Genomic DNA, 27,622 nt, shown 5'->3' on the forward strand with positions numbered 1-27,622 from the left:
GGCCTCCGCAAAGTTCACAGTGTACACGGACAACAACCCGTTGACACACCTGGACAATGCAAGACTGGGTGCCCTAGAACAGCGGTGGATGGCCCGTCTCTCCAACTATGACTTCGTGATCAAGTACCGGGCAGGCAAAACCAACGCCAACGCGGACGCCCTATCAAGGATGCCTCACTTACCTGAAGGTGACGAAGACCCAGAAGAGCTGGAGGAGGTAGAACTCCCCGCGTTTCACCGGTATGGAGCCGCTCAGCACTCTCACCGTGTGAAGGAGGAGGATCTAACAACTGTGATGATGAATCCCCTACCTCACCACAGCTGGGCCGAGACCCAAGATAGTGACCCTGCAGTCCGCCTGGTGAAAGATCTGCTGACCCGGGAAGACGCCCGCCTAGATCCAGATGCCCCAGAGGAAGCCAAGCAGCTATGGAAGGAGAAGAGCAAGCTGTTCCTCTACGAAGGCAAGTTGTGCAGAAGGATTGTTAACCACCGGACGCACGAGCTGACCTGGCAAGTCGTGGTCCCAAGGCGAGATGCAGCTATGGTCCTGGGGGCTTACCATGACAGAGCGGGACACTTCGGTTGGAAGAAACTGGAGTTCCTACTAAGAGGAAGGTTCTTTTGGGTCGGCATGAGAGGAGCTGTAGAAAAGTGGTGCAGAGACTGTGGCCCTTGTCACCTGAGGAGGAAGGACCGCACCAGCCAGAAGACACCCTTGAGGCCCATCGTCACCACGCAGCCTCTTGAGCTGGTAGCTCTGGACCACGTCAAATTGGCTCCCAGCCGGTCAGGATACATCTATGCCCTGACAATCGTGGACCACTATTCCCGTTTTCTAGTGGTGGTCCCGGTAAAGGACTTGACAGCCCAAACAGCGGCCAGAGCCTTCCAGCAATACTTCTGCCGTCCACACAGGTATCCGGAACAGGTCCTGACAGACCAGGGTCCAGCGTTCGAGGCTGAAATCTTCCAGGAGTTCTGCAACCTCTATGGCTGTAAGAAAATACGGACAACGCCTTACCACCCCCAAACCAACGGGATGTGTGAGAAGATGAACAATATAGTCATTGATCTCCTGAAGACGTTGCCCCTGGAGGAATGCAGCCTGTGGCCAGAAAAATTGCCGGACCTGGTAGACATGTACAACAACATCCCGGTGAACGCTACAAACTGCACCCCGGCTTACCTGATGCAAGCTAGACCAGGTAAGCTGCTCGTAGACCTGGAGATGGGAGTCCTAATACCTGAGGACACCTCCCCGGATGCGGACTGGGATGCGGAAAGGCAACTGCAGTACAAGAAGGTACAGGAGAGTGTGGAGAAGAGCTTGGCCCAGGTGAGAGAGAAGCAAGAAAGACTCTTCAATCAACACGCCCCTGCTGGTCCCCTAGAACCTGGTGAGCAAGTCCTAAAGCGAAAAAGAAGGCTACATAAGTTGGACGACCAATGGGAAAGGGAACCCTACACCGTACTGCAGTCTGACCACGACAACCCAAAGGTGTGCGTAATCAGCAAGGACGGAGGAGAATCCACTAGTGTCGTCTCCAGAGACCACCTCAAAAGGTGCCCCGAGCAACTCCGTAGTGCAGAAGAGGATCAGAGTGACCTTGAACCCGCAGAGGACAAGGAAGAAATGATCAGCACCGTTCTCGGAGAGTTCCCTCAGTCCTGGACTCGCATAAATGATGCCATAGTGGTACCTGTCCTGCATTTCCTGCAACCGGCACAGCAACAACCAACACCAGAGCCGGAAGGTGAAGAGGAGCAAGCGGTTCCAGAGGCAGAAGAGCCTGTACCAGCAGCCCAGGAGAGTCAACCCTCTGCTGACAGTGAGCCTGCCATGCCTGCGGTAAGCCAAAGAACCCGCAGACAGCTGCCTGCCCTACCTGTACACCCAGCTGGTAGCTGTACCCCTAACGCTAGTGGGGAAAGCCAGGTTGGTCCACCACCAGACAGTGGGCTACGTAGGTCAACCAGGAGCACAAAGGGGCAGATACCCGCCCGCTGGAGAATATAGAGTGTACTAAGATTGTAAATAACCCTGTTGCCAAATGTTGAATTGTTTGCCAAGTTACATGCATGTTTGGTAATTCTGTGTTTCAGTTTCTTGCAGCTACCGTAAGGACTCACAGGTTATGGACTTTTTATAACTGGGACCTTGTATGGACTGCATTCTGAGCCTAACCCAGGAATGAACTAAGACTGTGAAGGACTTGGGGTAGGACAGACCCCCACCTGGTTAAGGCTCCCGTTGTTTTGGTGATATGGACACCTGGTCACAGACCACACTGTGACCTTAAGAACTCAATTTGTGCGTCGTCTGTCTATTAATGTTTTATTGTTATGTATATTATCTTTGTTTACTGTTTAGTCCCGGAGTACTAAATTTCACTAGGGGGGAATGTGTCACCCTGACCTGGATGCCACAAGTGTAATTAAAGCTGTGTCTGAGAGCAAGGGGGAGGTTCTTTAGTCAGGGGAACATTAGCATGCAATGCCTCCTGTCTCAGGCCAGTAGGGGGAGCTGGCTGCCCCTATAAAAGCTGGTACTGAGGGCAGGGTTAGAGAGAACCAGATGACCTGTCTCAGGACTGAGACGTGTCTCAGCAGAGCAGGGACAGACAGTTGCACTGCACCTAAGAGGAAGTGTGGCAGGAGGAGAGCCACAAGCCAGGGACAAGAGGCAAGGAGAGCCTGTCTTGGCAGAGAAAAGACTTAACTTTACCAGACTTTGGTGTCTGAGGCTGGAAGGATTCCACATCCCCCAGCAGAGAACCAGTCCGCAAGGGACTGTACATTCCTTGGCCTAAGAAGCCTGGAGGCCCTGCCACAACCGAAGGGACCAGTAAAGCCGTACAAGGCTGGGAGCAGAAAGGAACCCACGTCGCAGGCCATACAGGCGAGAATACACGGAGTGCTCGGAAACGTGGGCTGTTATCCTATCAGGAGGAGATAACCAGAAGGAGCGCAGAAAGCACGGTAGGCCTACACCCTCACCCTGACCAGGGCCAATTTCCCCGTTGCTCTCAGACATCCAGGTCCCCTCCTAGCCAGGACTGTTTGTGGGTCAATTTACCTGTTTTAGTAAAGACCCTGGACTGCAACCTGTTGTCTGTGTGCTCCTTGCTCTTCCAGCACTACCAGCACTGGGACTCTCACTACCATCACTCCCACCATCCACTATACTGCCCTTGGGCCGCACTCTTCCCGTGGGGAGTCACACTACCCTAGCTGCACACCTCATCAGCCCCACCGGTCTGCATGCAGCGGCGGTTCCTAATAACCGCAATCCACGGGTGGTGTAGTCGGACATAAACATCAGTACATAACGGACTACCACTGGCCTGACTACCCTGAGCCACGGAACCGGGTTGCCACTACTACTCCCACCGTTTCCCTATTGCCCGGATCCGAGTGCCCCACTGCCCAAGGGGCGAGTCAGATACATGTGTAATAAGCTAGAATAGGTAACCCCAAAACTCCATCCATAATTGTCATATGTTCTGTAGAAAAATAAAATGTTTCTGATGTGAGCCTGAGCCATGATCAATAAGTGACCAATAACATTACACCGGTGCCTGGATAGCAGAAAAAATATTTTTTATTATATTTATCTGATTATATTGCTGTAGGACAATTGTTTAAAGCTTTGGCATCTGTGAAGTGCAGGGATACACACTCTTACACTAAGCAAAAGTATAGGGACACTCCTCTTAAAGGGAATCTGTCAGGTCATTTTTGTGTAGTATACTTGGGCAGCCCTTTCAGGATATGTAAGGATAAAAAACTACCCGGCTAATACAGGTCTCTTATCAGATGTTGAGATTCTAGCTAAAATCCTTGCGACAAGACTTAACATGGTCATAACCTCGGTAATACATTCTGCTCAGGCAGGCTTCATACCCTCTAAGTCTACGGCAATTAATCTACGTAGGCTATTCCTAAATATTTAAGCATCTCAAGCAGATCCAAGAAATAGAGCTTTTCTTTCCCTAGATGCCACTAAGGCCTATGATAGCGTGAAGTGGGGATATCTATGGACTGTTCTAATGATACTTTATGGGTATCTACTAATGGGTAATGCTACTTTATAGGGCTCCAACAGCTAGAATAAGGGCTAACAGAAATATCTCCTATAGTCTAGAACTGCATAGGGGGACTAGGCAGGCATGTCCCCTGTCACCATTACTTTTTGTTTTAGTGATTGAACCTTTAGCCTGAATTATTAGAAAGCATCCTGGGATAGAAGGCTTTAATTATGGGGGTAGGGAAGAAGAGATTGCTCTACGTGCTGATGACTTACTTTTGTTTGTTAATAAATTTTAATACTTTACTTGGTGTCATAATGGAAATTATAGAGAAATTTGGGCTATTCCCAGGACTAAATATCAACTGGTCTAAGTCCGCTCTACTTCCTTTGGACAACAGGGACACCAAGGGACTTGAAAATATTTCAGATATCCCAGAATTTAAATATCTTGGTATTCATATTACAAGGAAAATGCAGGATTATATTCCTTTCAATCTTGATCACATGGTGGCTAAAATGAAGAGTAAAATTAAGGCTTGGGGAAAGCTAAGGTTGTCAGCACTAGGTAGAACGAACCTAATCAAAATGTCCCTTATGCCCTGCGTTCTATGCATTGTCTATAACTCCCCAGTGTGGATTCCTAAATACTGCTTCCACAGAATGCACAACATTTTCAGAGACTTAGTATGGAAAAGGAATATTTCTAGAATTAAATTGGAGAAGATGCAGTTACCCAATGATTAGGAGGGACTAGCATTGCAACATATTTGGGGATATTTTTTAACCTTCCAATTCCAGCATTTTAGGGGTATGGCCTTGGAAGTGATGTGTGAGGCTGGGACATCAGTATTGAAGAACTTGGGGGGAAGTGAAAAATTGTTAGAGCTTCCAGAATTTCATAAATTTAAAGGTAGCTCAAGACGGCTTCCTACTTTGTTCCTTATACATACAATTTGGTGGACTTCCAAGAGTTTGCTGGGAATGAAGATATGCTCTAAATATACCCCTATAATGGATAAACCCTGTTTGAGGGAACTCCTACACTTGGAGGAATTTGAGAACTGGAAACAACAGGGCTCGAAATATGTGTACCACTATATGCAGAGGGGTGTTTCTCCTCAATTGAGTATTTGAAACAAGAGTTCAATCTGAATAATTAAGAGTTTTTTAACAACTACGTCACCATAGAGGGCAGGAAACTATCTCGGATCTCACCATCTCATTCAATGGGATAATTGGTTATGCGGTATGTGCTAAAACTACTAAGGGATTGATTTCACTATTATATAATTCTCTGTTGATAAAAAATTTGGGAGATCCCAAGGTCTCGTTTAAAGATAGATGGGAGAGAGACGTGGGAAACATTTCTATGGAGGAGTGGGGGGATGTCCTTGAATTGACAGGGAATGTCTCAATTAATACGGCCCAGAGGAGGTCTCTATGTAGGGTGGGCCTTAGAGGAGACGATGTTTGTCCGAGATGCAGGGAGGAAGGAGCGGACTTCATGCATATGTTTTGATCCTGCCCCAAATTGACTTGAGCTGAGGGAAAATATTGGAAATTTAGTCATGGAAGTCTATGGCCTCCAAATTTCTCTTAACCCTAAGACATGGGATTTTGGGCCGTGTTGGAGATGAGGTACTGTAGATCAGGGTCCAATCCAGCTGGCCATAATCAAAATATTTTATTATGCGAGGAAAGCCATAGCCAAGCATTGGATAGCAAATAGTCCTCCCTTGATAGATTAAATAATTTGATGTCTGAACAATACAACATTGATGGCAAATAAGGTGTATACTAAAAGGGGAGCAATGGCTAAATTTAGTAAACAATGGGGTAACTGGTTTAGATGCCCTAGGGTGGTCTCCGAGGAGTTGGCGATGGATGTGTTGTTTAACTTATTAATAATATAATAAAAATTGATTTAGTATTGCGTTGCACACCACAAAGGAAGGGAGGAATCGTTGGATTTTGGGTGGGGAGGGAGGGTATGTTGTCTTGGTATAAGGATTTTTTCTTTATGGGAAAATACAAAGGTTTGTTTGTACGGCATATGTATATGATGTAATATGCAGTACAAACAATGAATATGTATATGATGTTATAAGCAGTATGATGGTTTTTTTTTTTACAAACGAATGCTGTTAACTGATGAATGGTTTAAATAAATGTCCCTTTATTGGAAAAAAAAAAATGTCTTTGATTTTTTTTTTTTTTTTAGATCTCTATAGTAAAACATTTACTAATTTCTTACAATATTTACTCTGGCTAATAAACCTAGTATCAATCTGATACTTCCTGTTCTGTAGATATGTCAATATCATCACAGAGAAGATTGCAATAACACCTCTACATACATACAGCCACCTCTGTATGTATACAGTAGATAACACAGTATCCACCATACACACCAGGTGATGTCACAGCTCACCTTCTCCCCCTCCCTGCACAGTGTCCTCTGCACAGATCTCAGAGCATGCCTAGAAAACTCAATAGTACAATCGATAATATTTATCTTGCTATGGTCCAGCTGGCTGCTGTAAAGCACATCTCTAAATACTGTTAGCAGAAACTCATGCAAAGAAAATGAAAACAAATGAAAAAAAAAGAATATGTTCCACCATCTGGCTTTAATTATGAAAAATATAATATGGAGTGGATAACATTTGCTCTCAGCAGTGTGTGACCGGAAAGATACCGAGGTCCAGTAACAATGGGCAATGTTTATTGCTGCTGAGCACATTCTGTGCTTATTTGCAGACACTCAGTAATTAGCAGGATAGTGACACTGTGTTAAGTGCCTGTGACAGACACTTCTAGGATGATTACATTAGAAGCCACCACAAACAAGAGCTGAAGTTGTGAAGGCTGCTCCTTATGTATGTTTGTACTGTATTCATTAGCAGCCATACAGACACTTCTGACTGTGGATATTCTCATACACTGATAATGCTGGTGTCATCAGACAATAATGGTAATGAGAAGTATATGCAATGCAAAAAGATGGAGTCCTGAGTCATATTCTGTACATGTCCTATGTATGCTGGAGGAGAAAAACTCCTACTGTTTTTCCGCATGATTACTTGTTAAGTCCATGCAATTCATGTGGCTTTAGATTTATATGCCTTTTAATATACTTTTTTTAAGGTACTGGATACATTATTTGGGTTTGTCATATTCTAAAAAGTAAGAAGATGTGAATTATGCTACTGAAGAACTATCTCCTGCTGCAATGTACTGGCAAGAAATCTGCTGCTAATTTTTCTTTTTAAGTTTAATTTAAAAAAGTGTTGTCTGTTTCAAGATGAAAGTTCACTGACTTTTATGAAAAAAAAAAAGACTTTCTTAATGCTTCTGTTCACATTAGAGGTGTCTGGCACTGGCTTTCAGCTCTGTACCTATTACAAACACATAGGGTAAATGCTTGGCCAAGCTGAGAACTCATGTGTATGGGGTGTCGGGAGAGATAGTGGTCAACCAAAGAGCCATTTAGCCAACAGCTATCTCATGTGTATTGTCAGCAGGGCTGTGGAGTCGGTAAGCCAAACCTCCGACTCAGACTCCGACTCCTCAATTTCCCCTTACTTCCGACTCTGACTAAACAGCACAACCTCAATACTGAGCGTGTACATAAAGTGCAGCACAGATTCATCTCAACTAAAAGCCGAGATTTTAGACCAGGAACAGAATAGACATTTATAGGACATTTCACAACTTTCCCAAATTCTTATGAAAACATTTAAAGCTCATACTGCAATGTATTAATGTACCAATTTATTATATATTTTAGGAGTCGGAGTTGGTCCATTTTATAACGACTCCACCAAATTGGACACCGTCAGCAACTCCACAGCCCTGATTGTCAGCATAGTTATCAGGAGCTCCAGCATTTGTTCCCTCCATGATGCTTTACACTGCAGTTCTGATAGCTAAGGCTGACTGCCGTCTATGAAAATGAGCCCACCTCAAGCTAACCTGGAAATCAGTGCAAAATACTATTGGAGCAGAATAAAAACTACAAGCAACCAAACATATTGAACAAAAGAAAATTACCAGGTATCTGCTGCACCTAGCCAACAAGCCTTAAAGGGGACCTGTCACCAAGAAAATTCAGTTCAATCTGCAGGTATCATGTCAGAGCAACAGAAGTGGAGTAGTATGTTATATAGCTTGTGAGAAATGATTCAGTATAACTTGTGTCTTAACTACTTAATTCTCTGCTGTTTCTGGGATTTTCGGTCCAGTAGGCGGTCTTATCAGTGACTGACAGCTACCTCAGTATGCAGACTTATACAAACAAAGCTGTCAGTCACTGATAGGACTGCCCTCTGGACCGAGAATCCGAGGATTAAATGATGAATCCTTTCTCACAAACTATATATCAATCTGCTGAGCTTCCCCTACTCTATAACATGGTGCATACAGATTGGACTGCATTCTCATGGTGACAGGTTCGTTGTAAAAGGACTCTGTCAGCACAGGATGACTGTTGAAACTAAGTCCTGCCACTCAGTGTACCATGGCATGGCCAATCATTTATATACACCTTCCCACTAGCTTGTTTTCCCTCCCACCCTTCTCTCTTCTTTCATTGACAGCTCAGTTAAATGCCGCTGTCAAAATCTGACAGCGGCATTAACAGCGTGCCTTGGGGGGCGCGTCATTCCCGTGACGTGATCGCGGGTTTTGAATGGGTTGCAATAACAGTGGGGGTCTGTTGAAGACCTTTGTACCTGTCATAACGGAGCTTTCTTGAAACCCAGTCTGTGGCCAGGCTTCGAAGGAGGCCGTCATTTTTAATATAAACAGCAATGCTGTGGAATTGCTGTATACCTCACAAGTAATCTAAAGGGGACTAATAAGAACAGGGAAAAGAAAAAAAAAATTCTAAAAAATATGAAAAAAATAAAAAAACAAAGTTCAAATCACTCCCCTTTTCTCCCATAAAAATAAAGATAATAAAAAAGTAAAAAAGAATATACATATGTGGTATCACCAAGTTCAGAAAAGTCCGATCTATCAAAGCATAAAAATAGTTAACCCGATCGGTAAACACCATAAACGAAAAAAATTCAAGAACGCCAAAATTAAGATTTCTTGGTCGCTGCATTACCACAAAAAATGCTGTAACAAGCGATCAAAACATCACATCTATCCCAAATTGGCATCAATAAAAGTGTCTTCCTACCCTGCAAAAAATAAGCAGCACACAGCTCCATCGGCCGAAGAAAATAAAAATGGCGTGAAAGTTAAAAAAATAAATACATAGAACATAAGAATCTGATTTAAACAATAGGTTAGTTTCTGATGATGGCTTCCCTTTAATCTACACACACAATCTATATAAAGCACAAGGATTACAATCTGCAGGGTGTCTACCTGGCAACTATTTCTTACACTATGTGGTGGACACATGGACACATTTCTAGGTAGAGCAGGGATTGCAGATATATGGAACCAGCGCTGAAAATACTTCAGACATGGAACATAGCAGTGAGTCCATCTGTTTGCTTGATGAGAGGTGTCGAGTGTCGCACTTCCTGAGCAGTGGGAATATTTATAGGACACCAGACTATTCAGGAGGTATTCACTTCCCATTGGTGTTCTTGGCACATCGTGAACGTTATGTCCTTCACAGTATGGTGTATTCAAAGCATATATTAAACAACACGTTACGTACTGTTCTTACATTCTAACAATGCAGACCTTTCTGGAAAAAAACAATACATTTTGTTTTTATTTTCAAAAAAATATTGGACCGGAAAAAATATAAAAATATTATAAAATAAGATCATGTACAAAAAATAGGCCCCTCTTTACTTTGAACACAGGCTGTAAACCCTCCATATACATATATATGATACATTAGGTTTAAAAAAAAAGATTAAAGAAACACTCCTCCTCCTCCCATCAAAGTTGTTATCCTCTTATTATATTGCACTCATCATATTATATAGCGCTGTGTACTTACAATTGCTCATTTTGCTCTTCTACCCAGCTAATTCTTCTCTTTTCTCTGCTCTATGTAGAAACAGGAAGTCTCTTGTCCCTGCAGAAATCATCCCTCTCTTCATCTCCTGACCCAGCTGCTCCCTCCTCCCCCCTGCCAGGGACTTTTGCAGTGACTGATGAGTCATACAGGGACAATTTACCTCCTGTTTCCATATAAAGCTTAGAAGGATTCAGCTAGTCAGTATTTAATCATGTGATGTCATAGACTTAATGGAAAAGAGAAGAATTAACTGGGTAGAAGGGTAAAAAGAGCAATTATAAGTACACAGTGCTATATAATATGGTGATTGCAATATATATTGCGATATGTGACATCAGTATGTGTTATAAGGGAACCTTGACTTTTAAGGGAACGTGTAAGGTCCTCTATTGGTCCCAAAGTGCCACAATAACATTATATATGCCAATTTCTTTATTCTAATAAGGCTTTTTTTGTGCCACACAAACATTGATGTCTTTTAAAAATGGCTGCTTAGCTTATGCAGATAAGTCAGGATTAGCCCGGTGATGCTTCCCCCAGAAAGGTCCTCCTCAAATCCTGTAATCACATCCATTGGGTGTGATTGAGGCTATGTGCCCACGATTCAGAAATGCTCTGGATTTTTCCTGAGCGTTTCTGCATCTCCTGGGCAGAAAAAACGCATGCGGATTGTACATGGCATGGATTTATATTGTGTGACCAACATAATGTTAAAAAAAAGAATTAGAACATAAAAAATAAAAAATAACCTTACACTCACCTTTCCGGCGGCCTCGGTCTGCTCCTGGCGTCACTGCTGGCTCCGTGGCGGGTACAGGTAATGTAATGTCCACCATGACGTCAGCGGTCAGGTGATGGTCACGTGACCATCAGCTGACTAAATGACGTCACCGATGGTCCTTGCAGATCACCGCTGGGAGCCGAGGAGAGAGCATTGTCATCGGGAGGACAACGAGGGGCGCCGAGAGGTATGATTATTTTTTTTTTATTTTTAACTTTATAATTCTTTTTTAACTTGTAGGTACGATGGTACCCGGGTCGGATGAGAGTCTCCTTCCTCTTCTCCAGACCCGGGTACCATCCGCGCATTAATTCGCATAAGATCCGCATGACTACATGTAGTCATGCAGTTTTTATGCGGTCCAATGCAAGCCAATGGCGGCGATTTCGAACCGGAATCGCACTTGAATTGGTCTTGCTGCGTTTCTTACCGCAATGCGAATCCGCAGCAGAAATTTCCGCATGATGTGCACAGCACATGCGGAATTGCATTTCAGTAGATGGCAGACCTATTACAAGCGATTTTAATGCATTTTCACGGCAAAAATCCACCGCAAAAACGCATTAAATCCACATCGTGTGCACATAGCCTGACATCCTCCACACAATCCCAGGTAAGGTAGGATTGACAGTACATTGATGGGTTTTTGCTCCCCCCAGATTAGTCATGCCTTGTATCCTCAAACCACACCCTCTAGGCATGACTGACATCCTCCGTACCATCCAGGGAACATAGCATCCATAGCGGTAGACCACACGGCCACTTTGAGGCCCAGACTCCACATCATCACAACTTCAACAGTATCTGCATCCTAATGTTGAATAGCATTGTGCAGCATGAAGCCATCTGGAGTACGTCGGCTGAATGCAACTAGGTGAGTGGAATTTATTCATTCATTTTTTAAATGTCAGTACTTATGAGATGCTGTGGGGGGACATGATGCTGTTTAGGGGGCTGCAGGGAACATGATGCTGTATGGCATCATACTGTTTGGAGACTAAGGGGACATCATACTGTGTGAGGGGGGCTGTGAGGGATATGATGCTGTCTGGTGGGCTTTAGAGTCCATTATACTGTGGGGGTATGTGAGGGTCATGATGCTGTCTGGAGAGATGTGGGTGCAGTCATACTGTTTGGAGGGCTTTGAGGGCCATTACACTGTGTTGCTGGCTGTGGGGAACATGATGGTGTTGGTTCGGCTGTAAGGCCATCATACTGATACATTACATAGTATGGGGGGCTGGGGGTGTGGGCGTCATACTGTGTGGGGGTTGGGAGGGACATGATGCTGTCTGGTAGAATGTGAGGTCCATGATACCGGCGGAGTATGTGTGGGACATGATGCTCTTAGGGGAGCTGTGTGGGCCATCATACTGTGTGGGGGCTGTGAGTTCATCCTACTCTAAATTAGGATTAGAAGCCAAATGAGACACTCTATCTGCAATTGGAGTGTTTGATTTGGCCCCTTATCCTAAATTATGCGGCAGGGTTGATATTGACTGTTAGGATTGCTACCTCCAATAGGTGGCATTAGAGTACTAGTACACTTCCTCTTTGAAGAGGCTATTTGTATATTTAAATTTCCAGAGGAGCACTGCATGGACAATAAGTTTCCTTATGCCGATTTGGCAATCTCCACAAGGAGAGACGTTACCTTCTTATGCTCATTGTCAGAGGCCTCTCACCCAGCTAAATCAGATCTCCTACTTTGCACTGATGAGGAATAAACACCCCAAAACACGTTTGCAAATGGAGTGTCATATTTGGTTTCTTAGCCCAAGTCATGTGACAAGGCTTGTTAAAGGGTCAATATTGATTTTTAGGATTTCTACCCCTAAAATGTAGCACTCGAGTTCAAGTCCTCTTCCTTTCTGAAAAGATTATTTGCATTTTTAAAAGAGAGCAACGTTTTTTTAGCAGAAAAAAAAGACCAATTACAATACAGAAATTGGTATATACAGTATATAAATATATAGCAAAATACAGTGCATTGTGAAAGTATTTGGCCCCCTTGAACTTTTCTACCTTTTGCCACATTTCTGGCTTCAAACCTAAAGATATAAAATTCTAATTTTTTTGGGAAGAATCAACAACAAGTGGGACACAATCGTGAAATGGAACGAAATTTATTGGATATTTTAAACTTTTTTAACAAATTAAAAACCGAAAAGTGGGGTGTGCAATATTATTCAGCCCCTTTACTTTCAGTGCAGCAAACTCACTCCAGAAGTTCAGTGAGGATCTCTGAATGATCCAATGTTGTCCTAAATGACTGGTAATGATAAGTAGAATCCACCTGTGTGTAATCAAGTCTCCGTATAAATGCACCTGCTCTGTGATAGTCTCAGGGTTCTGTTTCAAGTGCAGAGAGCATCATGAAGACCAAGGAACACACCAGGCAGGTCCGAGACACTGTTGTGGCGAAGTTTAAAGCCGGATTTGAATACAAAAAGATTTCCCAAGCTTTAAACATCTCAAGGAGCACTGTGCAAGCGATCATATTGAAATGGAAGGAGTATCAAACCACTGCAAATCTACCAAGACCCGGCCATCCCTCTAAACTTTCGAACAAGGAGAAGACTGATCAGAGATGCAGCCAAAAGGCCCATGATCACTCTGGAGGAACTGCAGAGATCTGCAGCTGAGGTGGGAGAGTCTGTCCATACGACAACAATCAGTCGTGCACTACACAAATCTGGCCTTTAAGGAAGAGTGGCAAGAAGAAAGCCATTTCTCAAAGATATCCATAAAAAGTCTTGTTTGAAGTTTGACTCAAGCCACCTGGGAGACACACCAAACATGTGGAATAAGGTGCTCGGGTCAGATGAAACCAAAATCGAACTTTTTGGCCACAATGCAAAACGATATGTTTGGCGAAGAAGCAACACAGCTCATCTCCCTCAAAACACCATCCCCACTGTCAAACATGTTGGTGGCAGCACCATGGTTTGAGACTGCTTTTCTTCAGCAGGGAGAGGGAAGATGGATAAAATTGATGGGAAGATGGACGGAGCCAAATACAGGACCATTCTGGAAGAAAACCTGTTGGAGTCTGCAAAAGAACTGAGACTGGGACGGAGATTTATCTTCCAACAAGACAATGATCCCAAACATAAAGCAAAAATCTACAATGGAATGGTTTAAAAATAAACGTATCCAGGTGTTAGACTGGCCAAGTCAATGTCCAGACGTGAATCGAATCGAGAATCTGTGGAAAAAGCTGAAAACTGCTGTTCATGAACGCCCTGCATCCAACCTCAATGAGCTCGAGCTGTTTTGCAAGGAAGATTGGGCAAGAATTTCAGCCTCTCGATGTGCAAAACTGATAGAGACATACCCCAAGCCACTTGCAGCTGTAATCGCAGCAAAAGGTGGCGCTACAAAGTATTAACTCAAGGTGGCCGAATAATATTGCACGCCCCACTTTTCAGTTTTTAACCCCTTAACAACATCTGACGTACTAATACGCGTCTGTGCCCTGGGACTTAAGAGCCAGACCCGTATTAGTACGTCATGGCGATCGCGCGCGCACACAGGCTGTGCGGGCGCGATCGCCGCCGGGTGTCAGCTGATTGTCACAGCTGACACCCGATACATTAACCCCCGCGATGCTGCGATCGAAGTTGATCGCAGCATTGCGGGGGCAAGGGGAGGTGATCGTAGATACTCACCTCCTCTTCCGGCTTCCAGCGCTGTCTGCAAAGGCTTCCCGGGTGTTGCCATGACGACCCGATGTCGTCATGACAACATCCGGGTCACCAGACAGCAGGAAGATTGCACTGCGCATCTCCAAACAATCTTCTCCCTGTCCAGCGCTGACAGCCTGCATGACACAGGGATGGTGCTGCATTCCTGTGCCATGCAGGCGATCAGAGAAAAAAAAGTGAAAGTCCCAGAGTGGGACAAAGTAATAAAGTATATAAACTTTCAGAAAGTGAAAAAAAAAAAAAAAAAAAATTGCAAAAATATAAAAAAAATAAATAAAAAAAAATAATCCACCAAAAATAAAAATATAATGTACCCATCAATAAATATTATTATAAAAAAAACAAAAAAACAATAAAAGTACACATATTTGGTATCGTCACGTCCGGAACAACCTGACCTATAAAACTGTCCCACTAGTTAACCCCTTCAGTGAACACGGTAAAAAAAAAAAAAAAAAAAACGAAGCAAAAAACAATGCTTTATCACCATGCTGCCAAACAAAAAATGGAATAACACGCGATCAAAAAGACAAATATAAATAAAAATGGTACCGCTGAAAACGTCATCTCGTCCCGCAAAAAACAAGCCAAAATACAGCTCCATCAGCCGAAAAATAAAAAAGTTATAGCTCTCAGAATAAAGTGATGCTAAAAAATATTTTTTTCTATAAAATTGCTTTTATTATGTAAAAGTGCAAAACATAGAAAAACGATATAAATGTGGTACCGCTGTAAACGTACTGACCCGAAGAATAAAGCTGCCTTATCAATTTTACCACACGCGGAACAGAATAAAAAAAACAAAAAAAACAATTCCTGAATTGTTGTTTTTTGTTTATTCTGCCTCCCAAAAATCGGAATAGAAAGCGATCAAAAAATGTCACGTGCCTGAAAATGGCACCAATAACAACGTCAACTCATCCCGCAAAAAAAAAGCCGTCACATGACTATCTGCCAAAATCTGGAAAATTATAGCTCTCAAAATATGGCGATGCAAAAACTAGATTTTACAAACAATGTGTCTTTTAGTGTGTGACAGCTGTCAGTCATAAAAACCCCATATGATTCTGGTATTGCTGTAATCACACCGACCTGAAGAATAAAGTCGTCTAATCACTTATACCGCACGAGGAACGGCGTCAAAAATAAACTCTTGGGTTAGGATTGGGCTAGGGTTAGGGCTGGGTTTGGGGTTAGGGTTGTGCTAGGATTAGGGTTGTGCTAGGGTTAGGGTTGTGCTAGGGTTAGGGTTGTGCTAGGGTTAGGGCTAGGGTTGGGGTTAGGGTTGTGATGGGGTTGGGATTTTTTTCAAAAGTAAGAAAAAAAGATGACGATATGGCGACTAGTGTTGAGCGCAAGTGCTCGCTACTTGAGTTTGCATCGGGTGCTCTGGTATGCATTGAGTATCGTGGGTATTTGAGTGACATGCTCGAGTCTCTGCCCCATATGCTTCACGGCCAAAAAAACTTTACGGGGATTGCCTGCCATGCACGAGCGATCCCCGCATGTTTTTTTTGGGTGTCTAATAACCGTGAAACATGCGGAGCAGGGACTCGAGCATGTCACTCGAGAACACGCTGTACATGGTGCATACCTGAGTACCTGATGCAAACTCAAGTAGCGAGCACTTGCGCTCAAGACTAATGACAACTTATTCAATATGATGACCTAATGTAAACAAATTCTGTGTCGTACCTCTGGGTTCAAAATGTTCACTATACACCTTAATAAAATCCTTGAGGGGTATAGTTTCCAAAATGGGGTCACTTGTGGGGGAGCTCCACTGTTTAGGCACATCACGGGCTCTCCAAACGCGACATGGTGTCCGCTAACAAATTGAATGGAAAATAGGCTCAAATTGTTAGCGGACGCCATGTTGCGTTTGGGGAGCTACTGCGTGCCCAAACATTGGAGCTCCCCCACAAGTGACCCCATTTTGGAAACTAGACCCCACAAGGCACCTATCTAGATGCATAGTGAGCACTTGGAACCCCCAGGAGCTTCACAAATTGATTCATAAAAATGAAAAAGGTTTTTCTTTTTCACTTTTTCATTTTTACGAATCAATTTGTGAAGCACCTGGGGGTTCCAAGTGATCACTATGCATCTAGATAGGTGCCTTGGGGGGTCTAGTTTCCAAAATGGGGTCACTTGTGGGGGAGCTCCAATGTTTGGGCACACAGGGCTCTCCAAACGCAACATGGTGTTCGCTAACACTTTGAGCCGATTTTCCATTCAATTTGTTAGTGGATACCATGTTGCATTTGGAGAGTCCCTGTGTGCCCAAACATTGGAGCTCCCCACAAGTGACCCATTTTGGAAACTAGACCCCCCAAGGCACCTATCTAGATGCATAGTGAGCACTTGGAACCCCTAGGTGCTTCACAAATTGATTCGTAAAAATGAAAAAGTGAAAAAAAACCCACTTTTTAATTATTACGAATCAATTTGTGAAGCACCTGGGGGTTCCAAGTGCTCACTATGCATCTAGATAGGTGCCTTGGGGGGTCTAGTTTCCAAAATGGGGTCACTTGTGGGGGAGCTTCAATGTTTGAGCACACAGGGGCTCTCCAAACGCAACATGGTGTCTGCTAACAATTTGAGCCGATTTTATATTCAATTTGTTAGCGGATACCATGTTGCATTTGGAGAGTCCCCGTGTGCCCAAACATTGAAGCTCCCCCACAAGTGACCCCATTTTGGAAACTAGACCCCCCAAGGCACCTATCTAGATGCATAGTGAGCACTTGGAACCCCTAGGTGCTTCACAAATTGATTCGTAAAAATGAAAAAGTGAAAAAAAAAACACTTTTTCATTTTTACGAATCAATTTGTGAAGCACCTGGGGGTTCCAAGTGCTCACTATGCATCTAGATAGGTGCCTTGGGGGGTCTAGTTTCAAAAATGGGGTCACTTGTGGGGGAGCTCCAATGTTTGGGCACACAGGGGCTCTCCAAACACAACATGGTGTCCGCTAATTATTAAAGCAAATTTTTCAATCAAAAAGTCAAATGGCGCTCCTTCCCTTCCGAGCCCTGCCGTGCGCCCAAACAGTGTTTTTTCCCCACATATTGGATATCTGCGTGCCCAGGGGAAATTGCACAACACATTTTGGGGTCCATTTTTTCTTGTTACCCCTGTGAAAATAAAAAAAAATTGGGTCTAAAGTAACATTTTTGTGAAAAAAAGTTAAATGTTCATTTTTTTCTTCCACATTCAAAAAATTCCTGTGAAGCACCTGAAGGGTAAATAAAGTTCTTGAATGTGGTTTTGAGCACCTTGAGGGGTGCAGTTTTTAGAATGGTGTCACTTTTAGGTATTTTCTGTCATAAAGACCTCTCAAAGTGACTTCAAATGTGATGTGGTCCCTAAAAAAATGGTTTTGTAAATTTTGTTGGAAAAATGAGAAATCGCTGGTCAACTTTTAACCCTTATAGCTCCCTAACAAAAAAAAAATTTGGTTCCAAAATTGTGCTGATGTAAAGTAGACATGTGGGAAATGTTATTTATTAACTCTTTTGTGTGACATATCTCTCTGATTTAAGGGCATGAAAGTTCAAATTTTGAAAATTGCAAAATTTTCAAAATTTTCACCAAATTTCCGTTTTTTTCACAAATAAACGCAAGTGATATCGAAGAAATTTTACCACAATCATGAAGTACAACATGTCACGAAAAAATAGTCTCAGAATCAGGGGGATCCGTTGAAGCATTCCAGAGTAATTACCTCATAAAGTGACAGTGGTCAGAATTGTAAAAATTGGCCTGGTCATTAACGTGCAAACCACCCTCGGGGCTTAAGGGGTTAATTTGTTAAAAAAGTTTAAAATATCCAATAAATTTTGTTCCACTTCACGATTGTGTCCCACTTGTTGTTGATTCTTCCCAAAAAAATTAGAATTTTATATCTTTATGTTTGAACCCAGAAATGTGGCAAAAGGTAGAAAAGTTCAAGGGGGCCAAATACCTTCACAATGCACTGTACAGGTGCAGCACCAGCAAAGGCAAAAAAATATAAGTGGGTGCAGCGCCTAATAGGTAATACCAAACTTCATAACATATCCAAGAAAGATGAAGGCAGCACTACAAAAGGCCAAAATATAGCGGTTAATTGACCCATCTTATCAGGGCAATGTTTCGTTTCAAGTGTGGAACGTTTTCAAGCTTTTTCATCTTTCTTGGATATACACACACACACATTATATATATTATATATACAGTACACACCAAAAGTTTGGACACACCTTCTCATTTAAAGATTTTTCTGTATTTTCATGACTGTGAAAATTGTGCATTCACACTGAAGGCATCAAAACTATGAATTAACACATGTGGAATTATATACTTAACAAAAAAGTGTGAAACAACTGAAAATATGTCTTATATTCTAGGTTCTTCAGTAGTTGCTTTGATGACTGCTTTGCACACTCTTGGCATTCTCTTGATGAGCTTCAAGAGGTAGTCACCGGAAATGGTCTTCCAACAATCTTGAAGGAGTTCCCAGAGATGCTTAGCACTTGTTGGCCCTTTTGCCTTCACTCTACGGTCCAGCTCACCCCAAACCATCTCGATTGGGTTCAGGTCTGGTGACTGTGGAGGCCAGGTCATCTGGCGTAACACCCCATCACTCTCCTTCTTGGTCAAACAGCCCTTACACAGCCTGGAGGTGTGTTTGGGGTCATTGTCCTGTTGAAAAATAAATGATGGTCCAACTAAACGCAAACCGGATGGAATAGAATGCCGCTGCAAGATGCTGTGGTAACCATGCTGGTTCAGTATGCCTTCAATTTTGCATAAATCCCCAACAGTGTCACCAGCAAAGCACTCCCACACCATCACACCTCCTCCTCCATGCTTCACGGTGGGAACCAGGCATGTAGAGTCCATCCTTTCACCTTTTCTGCGTCGCACAAAGACACGGTGGTTGGAACCAAAGATCTCAAATTTGGACTCATCAGACCAAAGCACAGATTTCCACTGGTCTAATGTCCATTCCTTGTGTTCTTTAGCCCAAACAAGTCTCTTCTGTTTGTTGCCTGTCCTTAGCAGTGGTTTCCTAGCAGCTATTTTACCATGAAGGCCTGCTGCACAAAGTCTCCTCTTAACAGTTGTTGAAGAGATGTGTCTGCTGCAAGAACTCTGAACTCTGTGTGGTATTGACCTGATCTCTAATCTGAGCTGCTGTTAACCTGCGATTTCTGAGGCTGGTGATTCGGATAAACTTATCCTCAGAAGCAGAGGTGACTCTTGGTCTTCCTTTCCTGGGGCGGTCCTCATGTGAGCCACTTTCTTTGTAGCGCTTGATGGTTTTTGCAACTACACATGGGGACACTTTCAAAGTTTTCCCAATTTTTCGGACTGACTGACCTTCATTTCTTAAAGTAATGATGGCCACTCGTTTTTCTTTACTTAGCTGCTTTTTTCTTGCCATAATACAAATTCTAACAGTCTATTCAGTAGGACTATCAGCTGTGTATCCACCAGACTTCTGCACAACACAACTAATGGTCCCAACCCCATTTATAAGGTAAGAAATCCCACTTATTAAACCTGACAGGGCACACCTGTGAAGTGAAAACCATTTCCGGTGACTACCTCTTGAAGCTCATCAAGAGAATGCCAAGAGTGTGCAAAGCAGTCATCAAAGCAATAGGTGGCTACTTTGAGAACCTAGAATATAAGACATATTTTCAGTTGTTTCACACTTTTTTGATATGTATATAATTCCAAATGTGTTAATTCATAGTTTTGATGCCTTCAGTGTGAAATGTACAATTTCCATAGTCATGAAAATACAGAAAAATCTTTAAATGAGGTGTGTCCAAACTTTTGGTCTGTACTGTATATGTACAGTACAGACCAAAAGTTTGGACACACCTTCTCATTTAAAGATTTTTCTGCATTTTCATGACTATGAAAATTGTACATTCACACTGAAGGCATCAAAACTATGAATTAACACATGTGGAATTATATACTTAACAAAAAAGTGTGAAACAACTGAAAATATGTCTTATATTCTAGGTTCTTCAAAATAGCCACCTTTTGCTTTGATGACTGCTTTGCACACTCTTGTCATTCTCTTGATGAGCTTCAAGAGGTAGTCACCAGAAATGGTTTTCACTTCACAGGTGTGCCCTGTCAGGTTTAATAAGTGGGATTTCTTGCCTTATAAATGGGGTTGGGACCATCAGTTGTGTTGTGCAGAAGTCTGGTGGATACACAGCTGATAGTCCTACTGAATAGACTGTTAGAATTTGTATTATGGCAAGAAAAAAGCAGCTAAGTAAAGAAAAACGAGTGGCCATCATTACTTTAAGAAATGAAGGTCAGTCAGTGCGAAAAATTGGGAAAACTTTGAAAGTGTCTCCAAGTGCAGTTGCAAAAACCATCAAGCGCTACAAAGAAACTGGCTCACATGAAGACCGCCCCAGGAAAGGAAGACCATGAGTCACCTCTGCTTCTGAGGATAAGTTTATCCGAGTCACCAGCCTCAGAAATCACAGGTCAACAGCAGCTCAGATTAGAGACCAGGTCAATGCCACACAGAGTTCTAGCAGCAGACACATCTCGTCAACAACTGTTAAGAGGAGACTTTGTGCAGCAGGCCTTCATGGTAAAATAGCTGCTAGGAAACCACTGCTAAGGACAGGCAACAAGCAGAAGAGACTTGTTTGGGCTAAAGAACACAAGGAATGTACAGTGGAAATCTGTGCTTTGGTCTGATGAGTCCAAATTTGAGATCTTTGGTTCCAACCACCGTGTCTTTGTGCGACGCAGAAAAGGTGAACGGATGGACTCTACATGCCTGGTTCCCACCGTGAGGCATGGAGGAGGAGGTGTGATGGTGTGGGGGTTCTTTGCTGGTGACACTGTTGGGGATTTATTCAAAATTGAGGGCATACTGAACCAGCATGACTACCACAGCATCTTGCAGCGGCATGCTATTTCATCCGGTTTGCGTTTAGTTGGACCATCATTTATTTTTCAACAGGACAATGACCTAATACACCTCCAGGCTGTGTAAGGGCTATTTGACCAAGAAGGAGAGTGATGGGGTGCTACGCCAGATGACTTGGCCTCCACAGTCACCAGACCTGAACCCAATCGAGATGGTTTGGGGTGAGCTGGAATGCAGAGTGAAGGCAAAAGGGCCAACAAGTGTTACGCATCTCTGGGAACTCCTTCAAGATTGTTGGAAGACCATTTCTGGTGACTACCTCTTGAAGCTCATCAAGAGAATGCCAACAGTGTGCAAAGCAGTCATCAAAGCAAAAGGTGGCTACTTTGAAGAACCTAGAATATAAAACATATTTTCAGTTGTTTCACACTTTTTTGTTAAGTATATAATTCCACATGTGTTAATTCATAGTTTTGATGCCTTCCGTGTGAATGTACAATTTTCATATTCAAGAAAATACAGAAAAATCTTTAAATGAGAAGGTGTCTCCAAACTTTTGGTCTGTACTGTATGTATATATATATATATATATATATATATATATATATATATATATATAGTGGGGTTTGGGACAGTTAGAGAATTTTTATTAAACTTATTTCTAGATTGTGAGCCCTCGCGGGCAGGGTCCTAGCTCCTCCTGTACCAGTCACTGACTTGTTTTTGTTCAAACTATTGTACTTGTTGTCTGCTACGTATACCCCTTTTTCACATGTAAAGCGCCATGGAATTAATGGTGCTATAATAATAAATAATAATAATTTTGCCTCTGGTGGCCATGCCCTAAGCACCGAAGCAGTGAGTGGCAGAAAAACAAAAAAACGTACAAATTATGGCACAGATATGGGGTGCTCCATGGTTTGATTTTCTCTTACAAAAGAAAACTGGCTAAGAGGGAATGATAAATATGTTACATTGGTAAGACGTTGCAGTTTTGATACAGTACCTGAGCTTCTCCCATATGTCCACCGATTCTCTCCAACAACAATGATATGGTGAGTGTTGCATTAGGGTTAGGGAGGGTTATCTGACTTTGATTGAGGAACCTCACGGCTCCATTGGGGGAGTCACTTTTAGCTATTGTAATTACTGACACAATGCGCTGACCCAGAATTGCTCCTCCACTCGCGCCTACTAGGCGAACCTCAAACTGCTCCGCGAACTCACTGTAAAAGAAATATAAAAATAGCAATTGTTCTGAAAATAAAGCAATATCATTGATGGATTAGCTGCGTGCAACAGCAATAGATCATTTCTCATTACTGCTTAATGTTATTAAATTACTGAAATTAAGATTATTGCAAAATAGAAAGAGTGACAAATCATTTTTATCTCCTATGGCTTTAATGCTTATTGATTACTACATGTCTGTTTTGTTTTATATGTTTAATTCTCAGAGCTCCCTGACAACTAAGTTTTTGTTGTCATGATATTACAAAGTGTGTATAATGACAGGTTGCACTTTGTGTTGTGATGAGGACATAGTGGTTATGGGCAGCACGGTGGCTCAGTGGTTAACACTGCAGCCTTACAGCTCTGGGGTCCTGGGTTCAAATCACACCAAGGTACATCTGCAACGAGTTTGTATGTTCTCCCCATGTTTGCGTGGGTTTCCTCCGGGTTCTCCATTTTACTCCCATCTTCCAAAGACCTACTGATAGGAAATGTAGATTGAGCCCCAATGGGGACAGTGCAGATAATGACTGTAAAGCGCTGTGGAATATGATGGTGATATATAAATGAGAATAAATAAATAGTGGTGATTTTTAGCAAGTATTTAGCGGCTGTGTTGTGATGATGTCACATTTGTGGTTAAACACTGTCTTCATGGTATACCTCTACATGGATGTAACAATGTAGATGTCTTTATAGGCTTAGCTTTATCGTAATGAGGTTACAATTCTGTGAGTTTATAGACTGTGTTATATGTTCTATAGACTAAGTTCTACTGTTTCCTGTGTTCCACTGTCACAATGTCACAACATTGCAGGCTTAGCTCTGTTGTGGCGATGTCACAATAACTGTCACAAATATGCAAGTTTATATCTTTAGGATGTTTTTAAGGGCTCGTTCACACTTGCGTATAAATCGGAAACAAAAAATTGGATTGCATTTGGACCAATGTTATTCTATGAGGCAGTAGAGATCTGCGTATTTTTTCTCAGCTGTATTCGACATGAGAAAAAAAATTGCAGCATGCAGCGATTTGACTCCGAAATCGGACAGTGCGAGAAAAAAATTGGGTGCCTTATGTACCATCAGTATGGCATCCAATTTTTACAGATACATTGTAATTCTATAGCATAAGAAACTGTAAATGGTCCTGTAAAAGATTAATAGCTGCTGAGAAAAAAAACGGATTGTACAGAGATGACAAGTGAGGAAAAATCATTCCCACTTTTCTGGATGAGAACGGGACCTATATATTTTTTTTTATACACTAGTGTGCGCGTCCCTTTAGTATGATGTTACAAAAGCATATGCACTTATATTCTGGAAAGTATATATATAAATATGTATATATACATATATATATATATATATATATATATATATATATATATATATACACCTCATCAGTGAAGTTGCAACAATAAGAAGGAAAAGTTGTGGAATCACAGGATGGATAGACATGCTACTGACATGCAAATGATATAAAATCGAAATAAAATTTTCAAAACATCTCAGTATTGACTATGAGCTATATGCTCAAAAATACCTCTAAACAGGTACGTGGATGCAACAGCGCAGAGGATCAGGACACAGTGGTAACAACCAACAAATAGTTATTTGATTAACACAAGTATAAGTGGTGCCTACGTCACAATATACAGGGTAAAGCAAATGGTGGAAGGACCGTAAGTTATTGTACAATGCAATACAGCAATTCAGCTATTCAGAATATAAATACAATTCTAAACACACACTATTGTTCTATTATTACAAATAAACAAATATTATCGTCAGGGATGTCTTGGACCTTATACCTTAACCTGTGTATCACCGAAATGATCGGCCTGCTACTGCAGTCTCTCTGTCACTCTCTAGGCAATATGAGGCATAATACAGGCCCTAATGGAGGCTTATGATACCACGCCATTAGACCGCGAGTCCCTTATCGATAAGTCACTTTGTACACCCGTTAGGCTGGCCGCCTTCCTCCCGTGAAACATGGCCCTGGTCCCGTGTACTGTACTTCTATACCGGGAGTAACAGTTAACACGAATGTCCCTCTTCAACTACCTGGTTGTCTCTCTCAGCTCTGGCTCTGCTCGGATCTAAGCTCTGGTTACTCGCCCCTGATTCTGGTTACTCGATTCTTCTCTCGGTCTGGCCCTTTTATAATTATAAATTGTAAGTATACCTATTGTGCCACAGCTATCACCTGACCTTGTGTCTCCTCCAATATCTTCCTCCAGGGAACATGTCCTTCACTCTTCAGTTTCTGATAATGTAATTCTCTCTTGCTTTTTCTTTTCCTATCATTTTTTACCAGCAGATGTCAGTGTTCACTTGCAGACACTCTTTTAGGCATTAACTGTGCGAGTCTTCTCACTTGTCCATCTCCTTACATACCCACGCTTACACACCTTGGCTGCTATCAATGAAGTTATTAGTGATTGTCTGAGGGAATGTTCTGCCATGCTGAATGCACTCGAGCATGTAAATCATCAAGATCAACTTGTGGTAGGTCCTTTGCACTTGCGAACCAATGAGGTCCCAGATGTGCTTGATGAGAAAGAAGTTTGGAGATGCTGCAGGCAATCATAGCATGTTTAGGCCAAGCAGGCTGCTCGTAGTAACCCAAACAACATGTGGCCTTGGAGAAATGGCACTTTGGAGAAATGGCTGCGCCAATTGATCTAAACCAAATCAATGTAACACCGAGCTTTTAGTGACGCTGGAATGAAGACTAGAGGGATCTTGCTACTGCTATTATGCCACTCACCACCAGAATCCTGTAATCCTGGCAGTAGGATCTATGTGACGTTCTCTTGTGAAGGCCCCTTAATGGCGTTGCCCCCATGGTATCCAGACCAATCTCTAGCTATCATTGTATCCAAAGCAAAAGCGGGATTTATTGCTGAGGAAAATAGACCTCCATTCCAGCCTCCAGTGCCATTTTGTTCTGTACCATGATAACCTTTGAAACCGGTGATATGAGGTATATGAAGAGGCCTTCATGAGGGTATGTCACACCGGTGCCCAGCCACCGTACATTTTACCACCCCACACCATAATCTCTGGAGTAGAATTGGTGTGATGTTGTCTGGTGAAAGCCTCTTTATGGCTTTGCCCATGTTGTCTCCAGATGGAGACTGGAGGCTGGAATAGAGAAATGAAGGTTAGAATGGCAGTCTATCTTCACCATTGATGAGTCATGCTTTTGTCTTGAATGCAATAATAGCCAGAGATTGGTCTAGAGACTACGTGCGCATCTTCATGATGAGGCTTTCCTGAGGTAACATCACACTGGTCCTTCACCTGGAATTATCTATGGTGGGCCAGTGATACGGCCATTTTTCAAAAGTGTTCCAGGAGCCGTTTTTAAACACGACAACACCACGCTTCATGTTTCTCCTGCTACTGTGAGAAGCCCTCATGGCCTAAATGTGCTACCATGGCCTGCAGCGTCTCCGGACTTGCCTCCCATCCAGCACATCTGGGACATCTTTGGTGGGCAATTGCAAAGGGAGCTGCCTGCAGCGGATCTTGATGATTTCTGTGTCCAAGTGCATTTAGTGTGGCAAAACATTCCTCAGACAGACACCTATTAATAACCTCATTGATAACATGACAAGGTATCTAAGAGTGTATTTCTGTGCATGGTGCTCATACTCGAGTAAATTGAGATGTTTTGAATAATTTTTTCCCATGTTTTCATCATTTGCACATCATTAACATCTCTATCAATCCTGTGATTTCCATAATTCCACATCATTTCCTTCTTGGTGTTGCAATTTCAATGTGGAGGAGAGTAGATATAGATATAACAAATTAAAGAAATATACAGTATAGATTTTTTCAAATACATTTAACATGCTGCAATTGTTTGTGTAAGTGTATAAAGAGGCGGCCCTCATGGTGTTCTGTGTGATGATGTCCCGAAAGTGAGTGTCGATTTAAAGACTGAGCCTTATAATGAGGTTACAATACTGTGTGTCCTATTATCGTATTTTTAGGCTCAGCTCTATTATATCATAATAATGTGTGTATTGCATTAGTGTATATTTTGATTAGGTCCATTGCAAGAGCTGAGGTGTTAAAAAAGGGTAGCCAGCAAAGGGACTTGTGAGTCCTACTAAAATTGTGTCCCAATAGTCTGGGTATTCATTTGTGTGTTGGTAGCGCATGTCATACCTTTCTTCATCATCGATAATCCAGATGTTGATAAAGCTCCTATTCTGTCCATGCTGAAAGGTTAATGAAGTGTTAGAAACTGTGTAGTCAACACCATTGGGTGAAGCAGAAATTCCCCGGGAGATAAAATCAGCCATCACATGTCCATATGTTCCATGTATTCTCAAAACCGGAATCAATAATAACCCTACATCTTCTTCCACTAAGAAAAGAAATTTACATTATACAAAAGTTATTTATTCAAGTCTAAAACATTGTGTGAAATGAAAGTATGGAGACGATTCTGGAACCAGTAAAGTTTTTTTCTTTAGCAAGTTACTCCTGGACACATATGATCAACAGGAATATTTTCAGCCATTCTGATAGGACGCTTCTCACAATGCTCCTAAGAAATGTTCATTATAATGTGACGTCCTCTCTGGTGTAAGCCCTTTTAGTTTACCCTGGGTGTTGGGGGACTCGGTGTCGGGCCCTGTGATGGAGAGATGGAATGCAGCCGTGGCCCGGACCCGACCCGTGCTCAGGGCCGTCACATTAAAAGGAGATGGTGTGGGCTTATCCAGGTTGAGTGGCTAATTAATGACTACGCCACCTGTGGTGCCTGGTGAAGGGCCACCAGCGCCGCTGCAGTCCGCTGAGGCATGGTGTTATGGCGGCCAGAGTTCTTACTACTCCCCACAGGCGGAGCAAGGCCTCAGGGCAGAGGGACAGGATGGAGGGGGTAGTAGTAGAGGAGGAAGGATGCCGCGTCCCGTGGTGTGGCGCAGAAATAACAGTCCGGAGGCCA

The 27,622-nt window shown here is 42.6% G+C and overlaps 1 protein-coding gene across 4 annotated transcripts in view; it reads right to left on the reverse strand.

Moving 5' to 3' along the window:
• ADGRV1 (adhesion G protein-coupled receptor V1) overlaps positions 1-27,622 on the reverse strand; it is a 627,077-nt gene that overhangs the window by 263,316 nt on the left and 336,139 nt on the right. For all 4 annotated transcript variants that reach the window (XR_012320105.1, XM_073678624.1, XM_073678616.1 and 1 more), the window contains 2 exons: positions 26,836-27,037; positions 22,421-22,640 (listed from right to left, as the gene is read on the reverse strand). Coding sequence is in view for 3 of the 4 variants with exons in the window: in XM_073678624.1 (XP_073534725.1) it covers positions 22,421-22,640; positions 26,836-27,037 (422 nt within the window). In the remaining variant the exon portion in view is untranslated. The remainder of the gene's footprint in view (positions 1-22,420; positions 22,641-26,835; positions 27,038-27,622) is intronic.

Source organism: Phyllobates terribilis, unplaced genomic scaffold, assembly GCF_046119375.1.
Source record: "Phyllobates terribilis strain yellow unplaced genomic scaffold, ASM4611937v1 Scaffold_1__5_contigs__length_1240528914, whole genome shotgun sequence".
NCBI classification, from domain to species: domain Eukaryota; kingdom Metazoa; phylum Chordata; class Amphibia; order Anura; family Dendrobatidae; genus Phyllobates; species Phyllobates terribilis.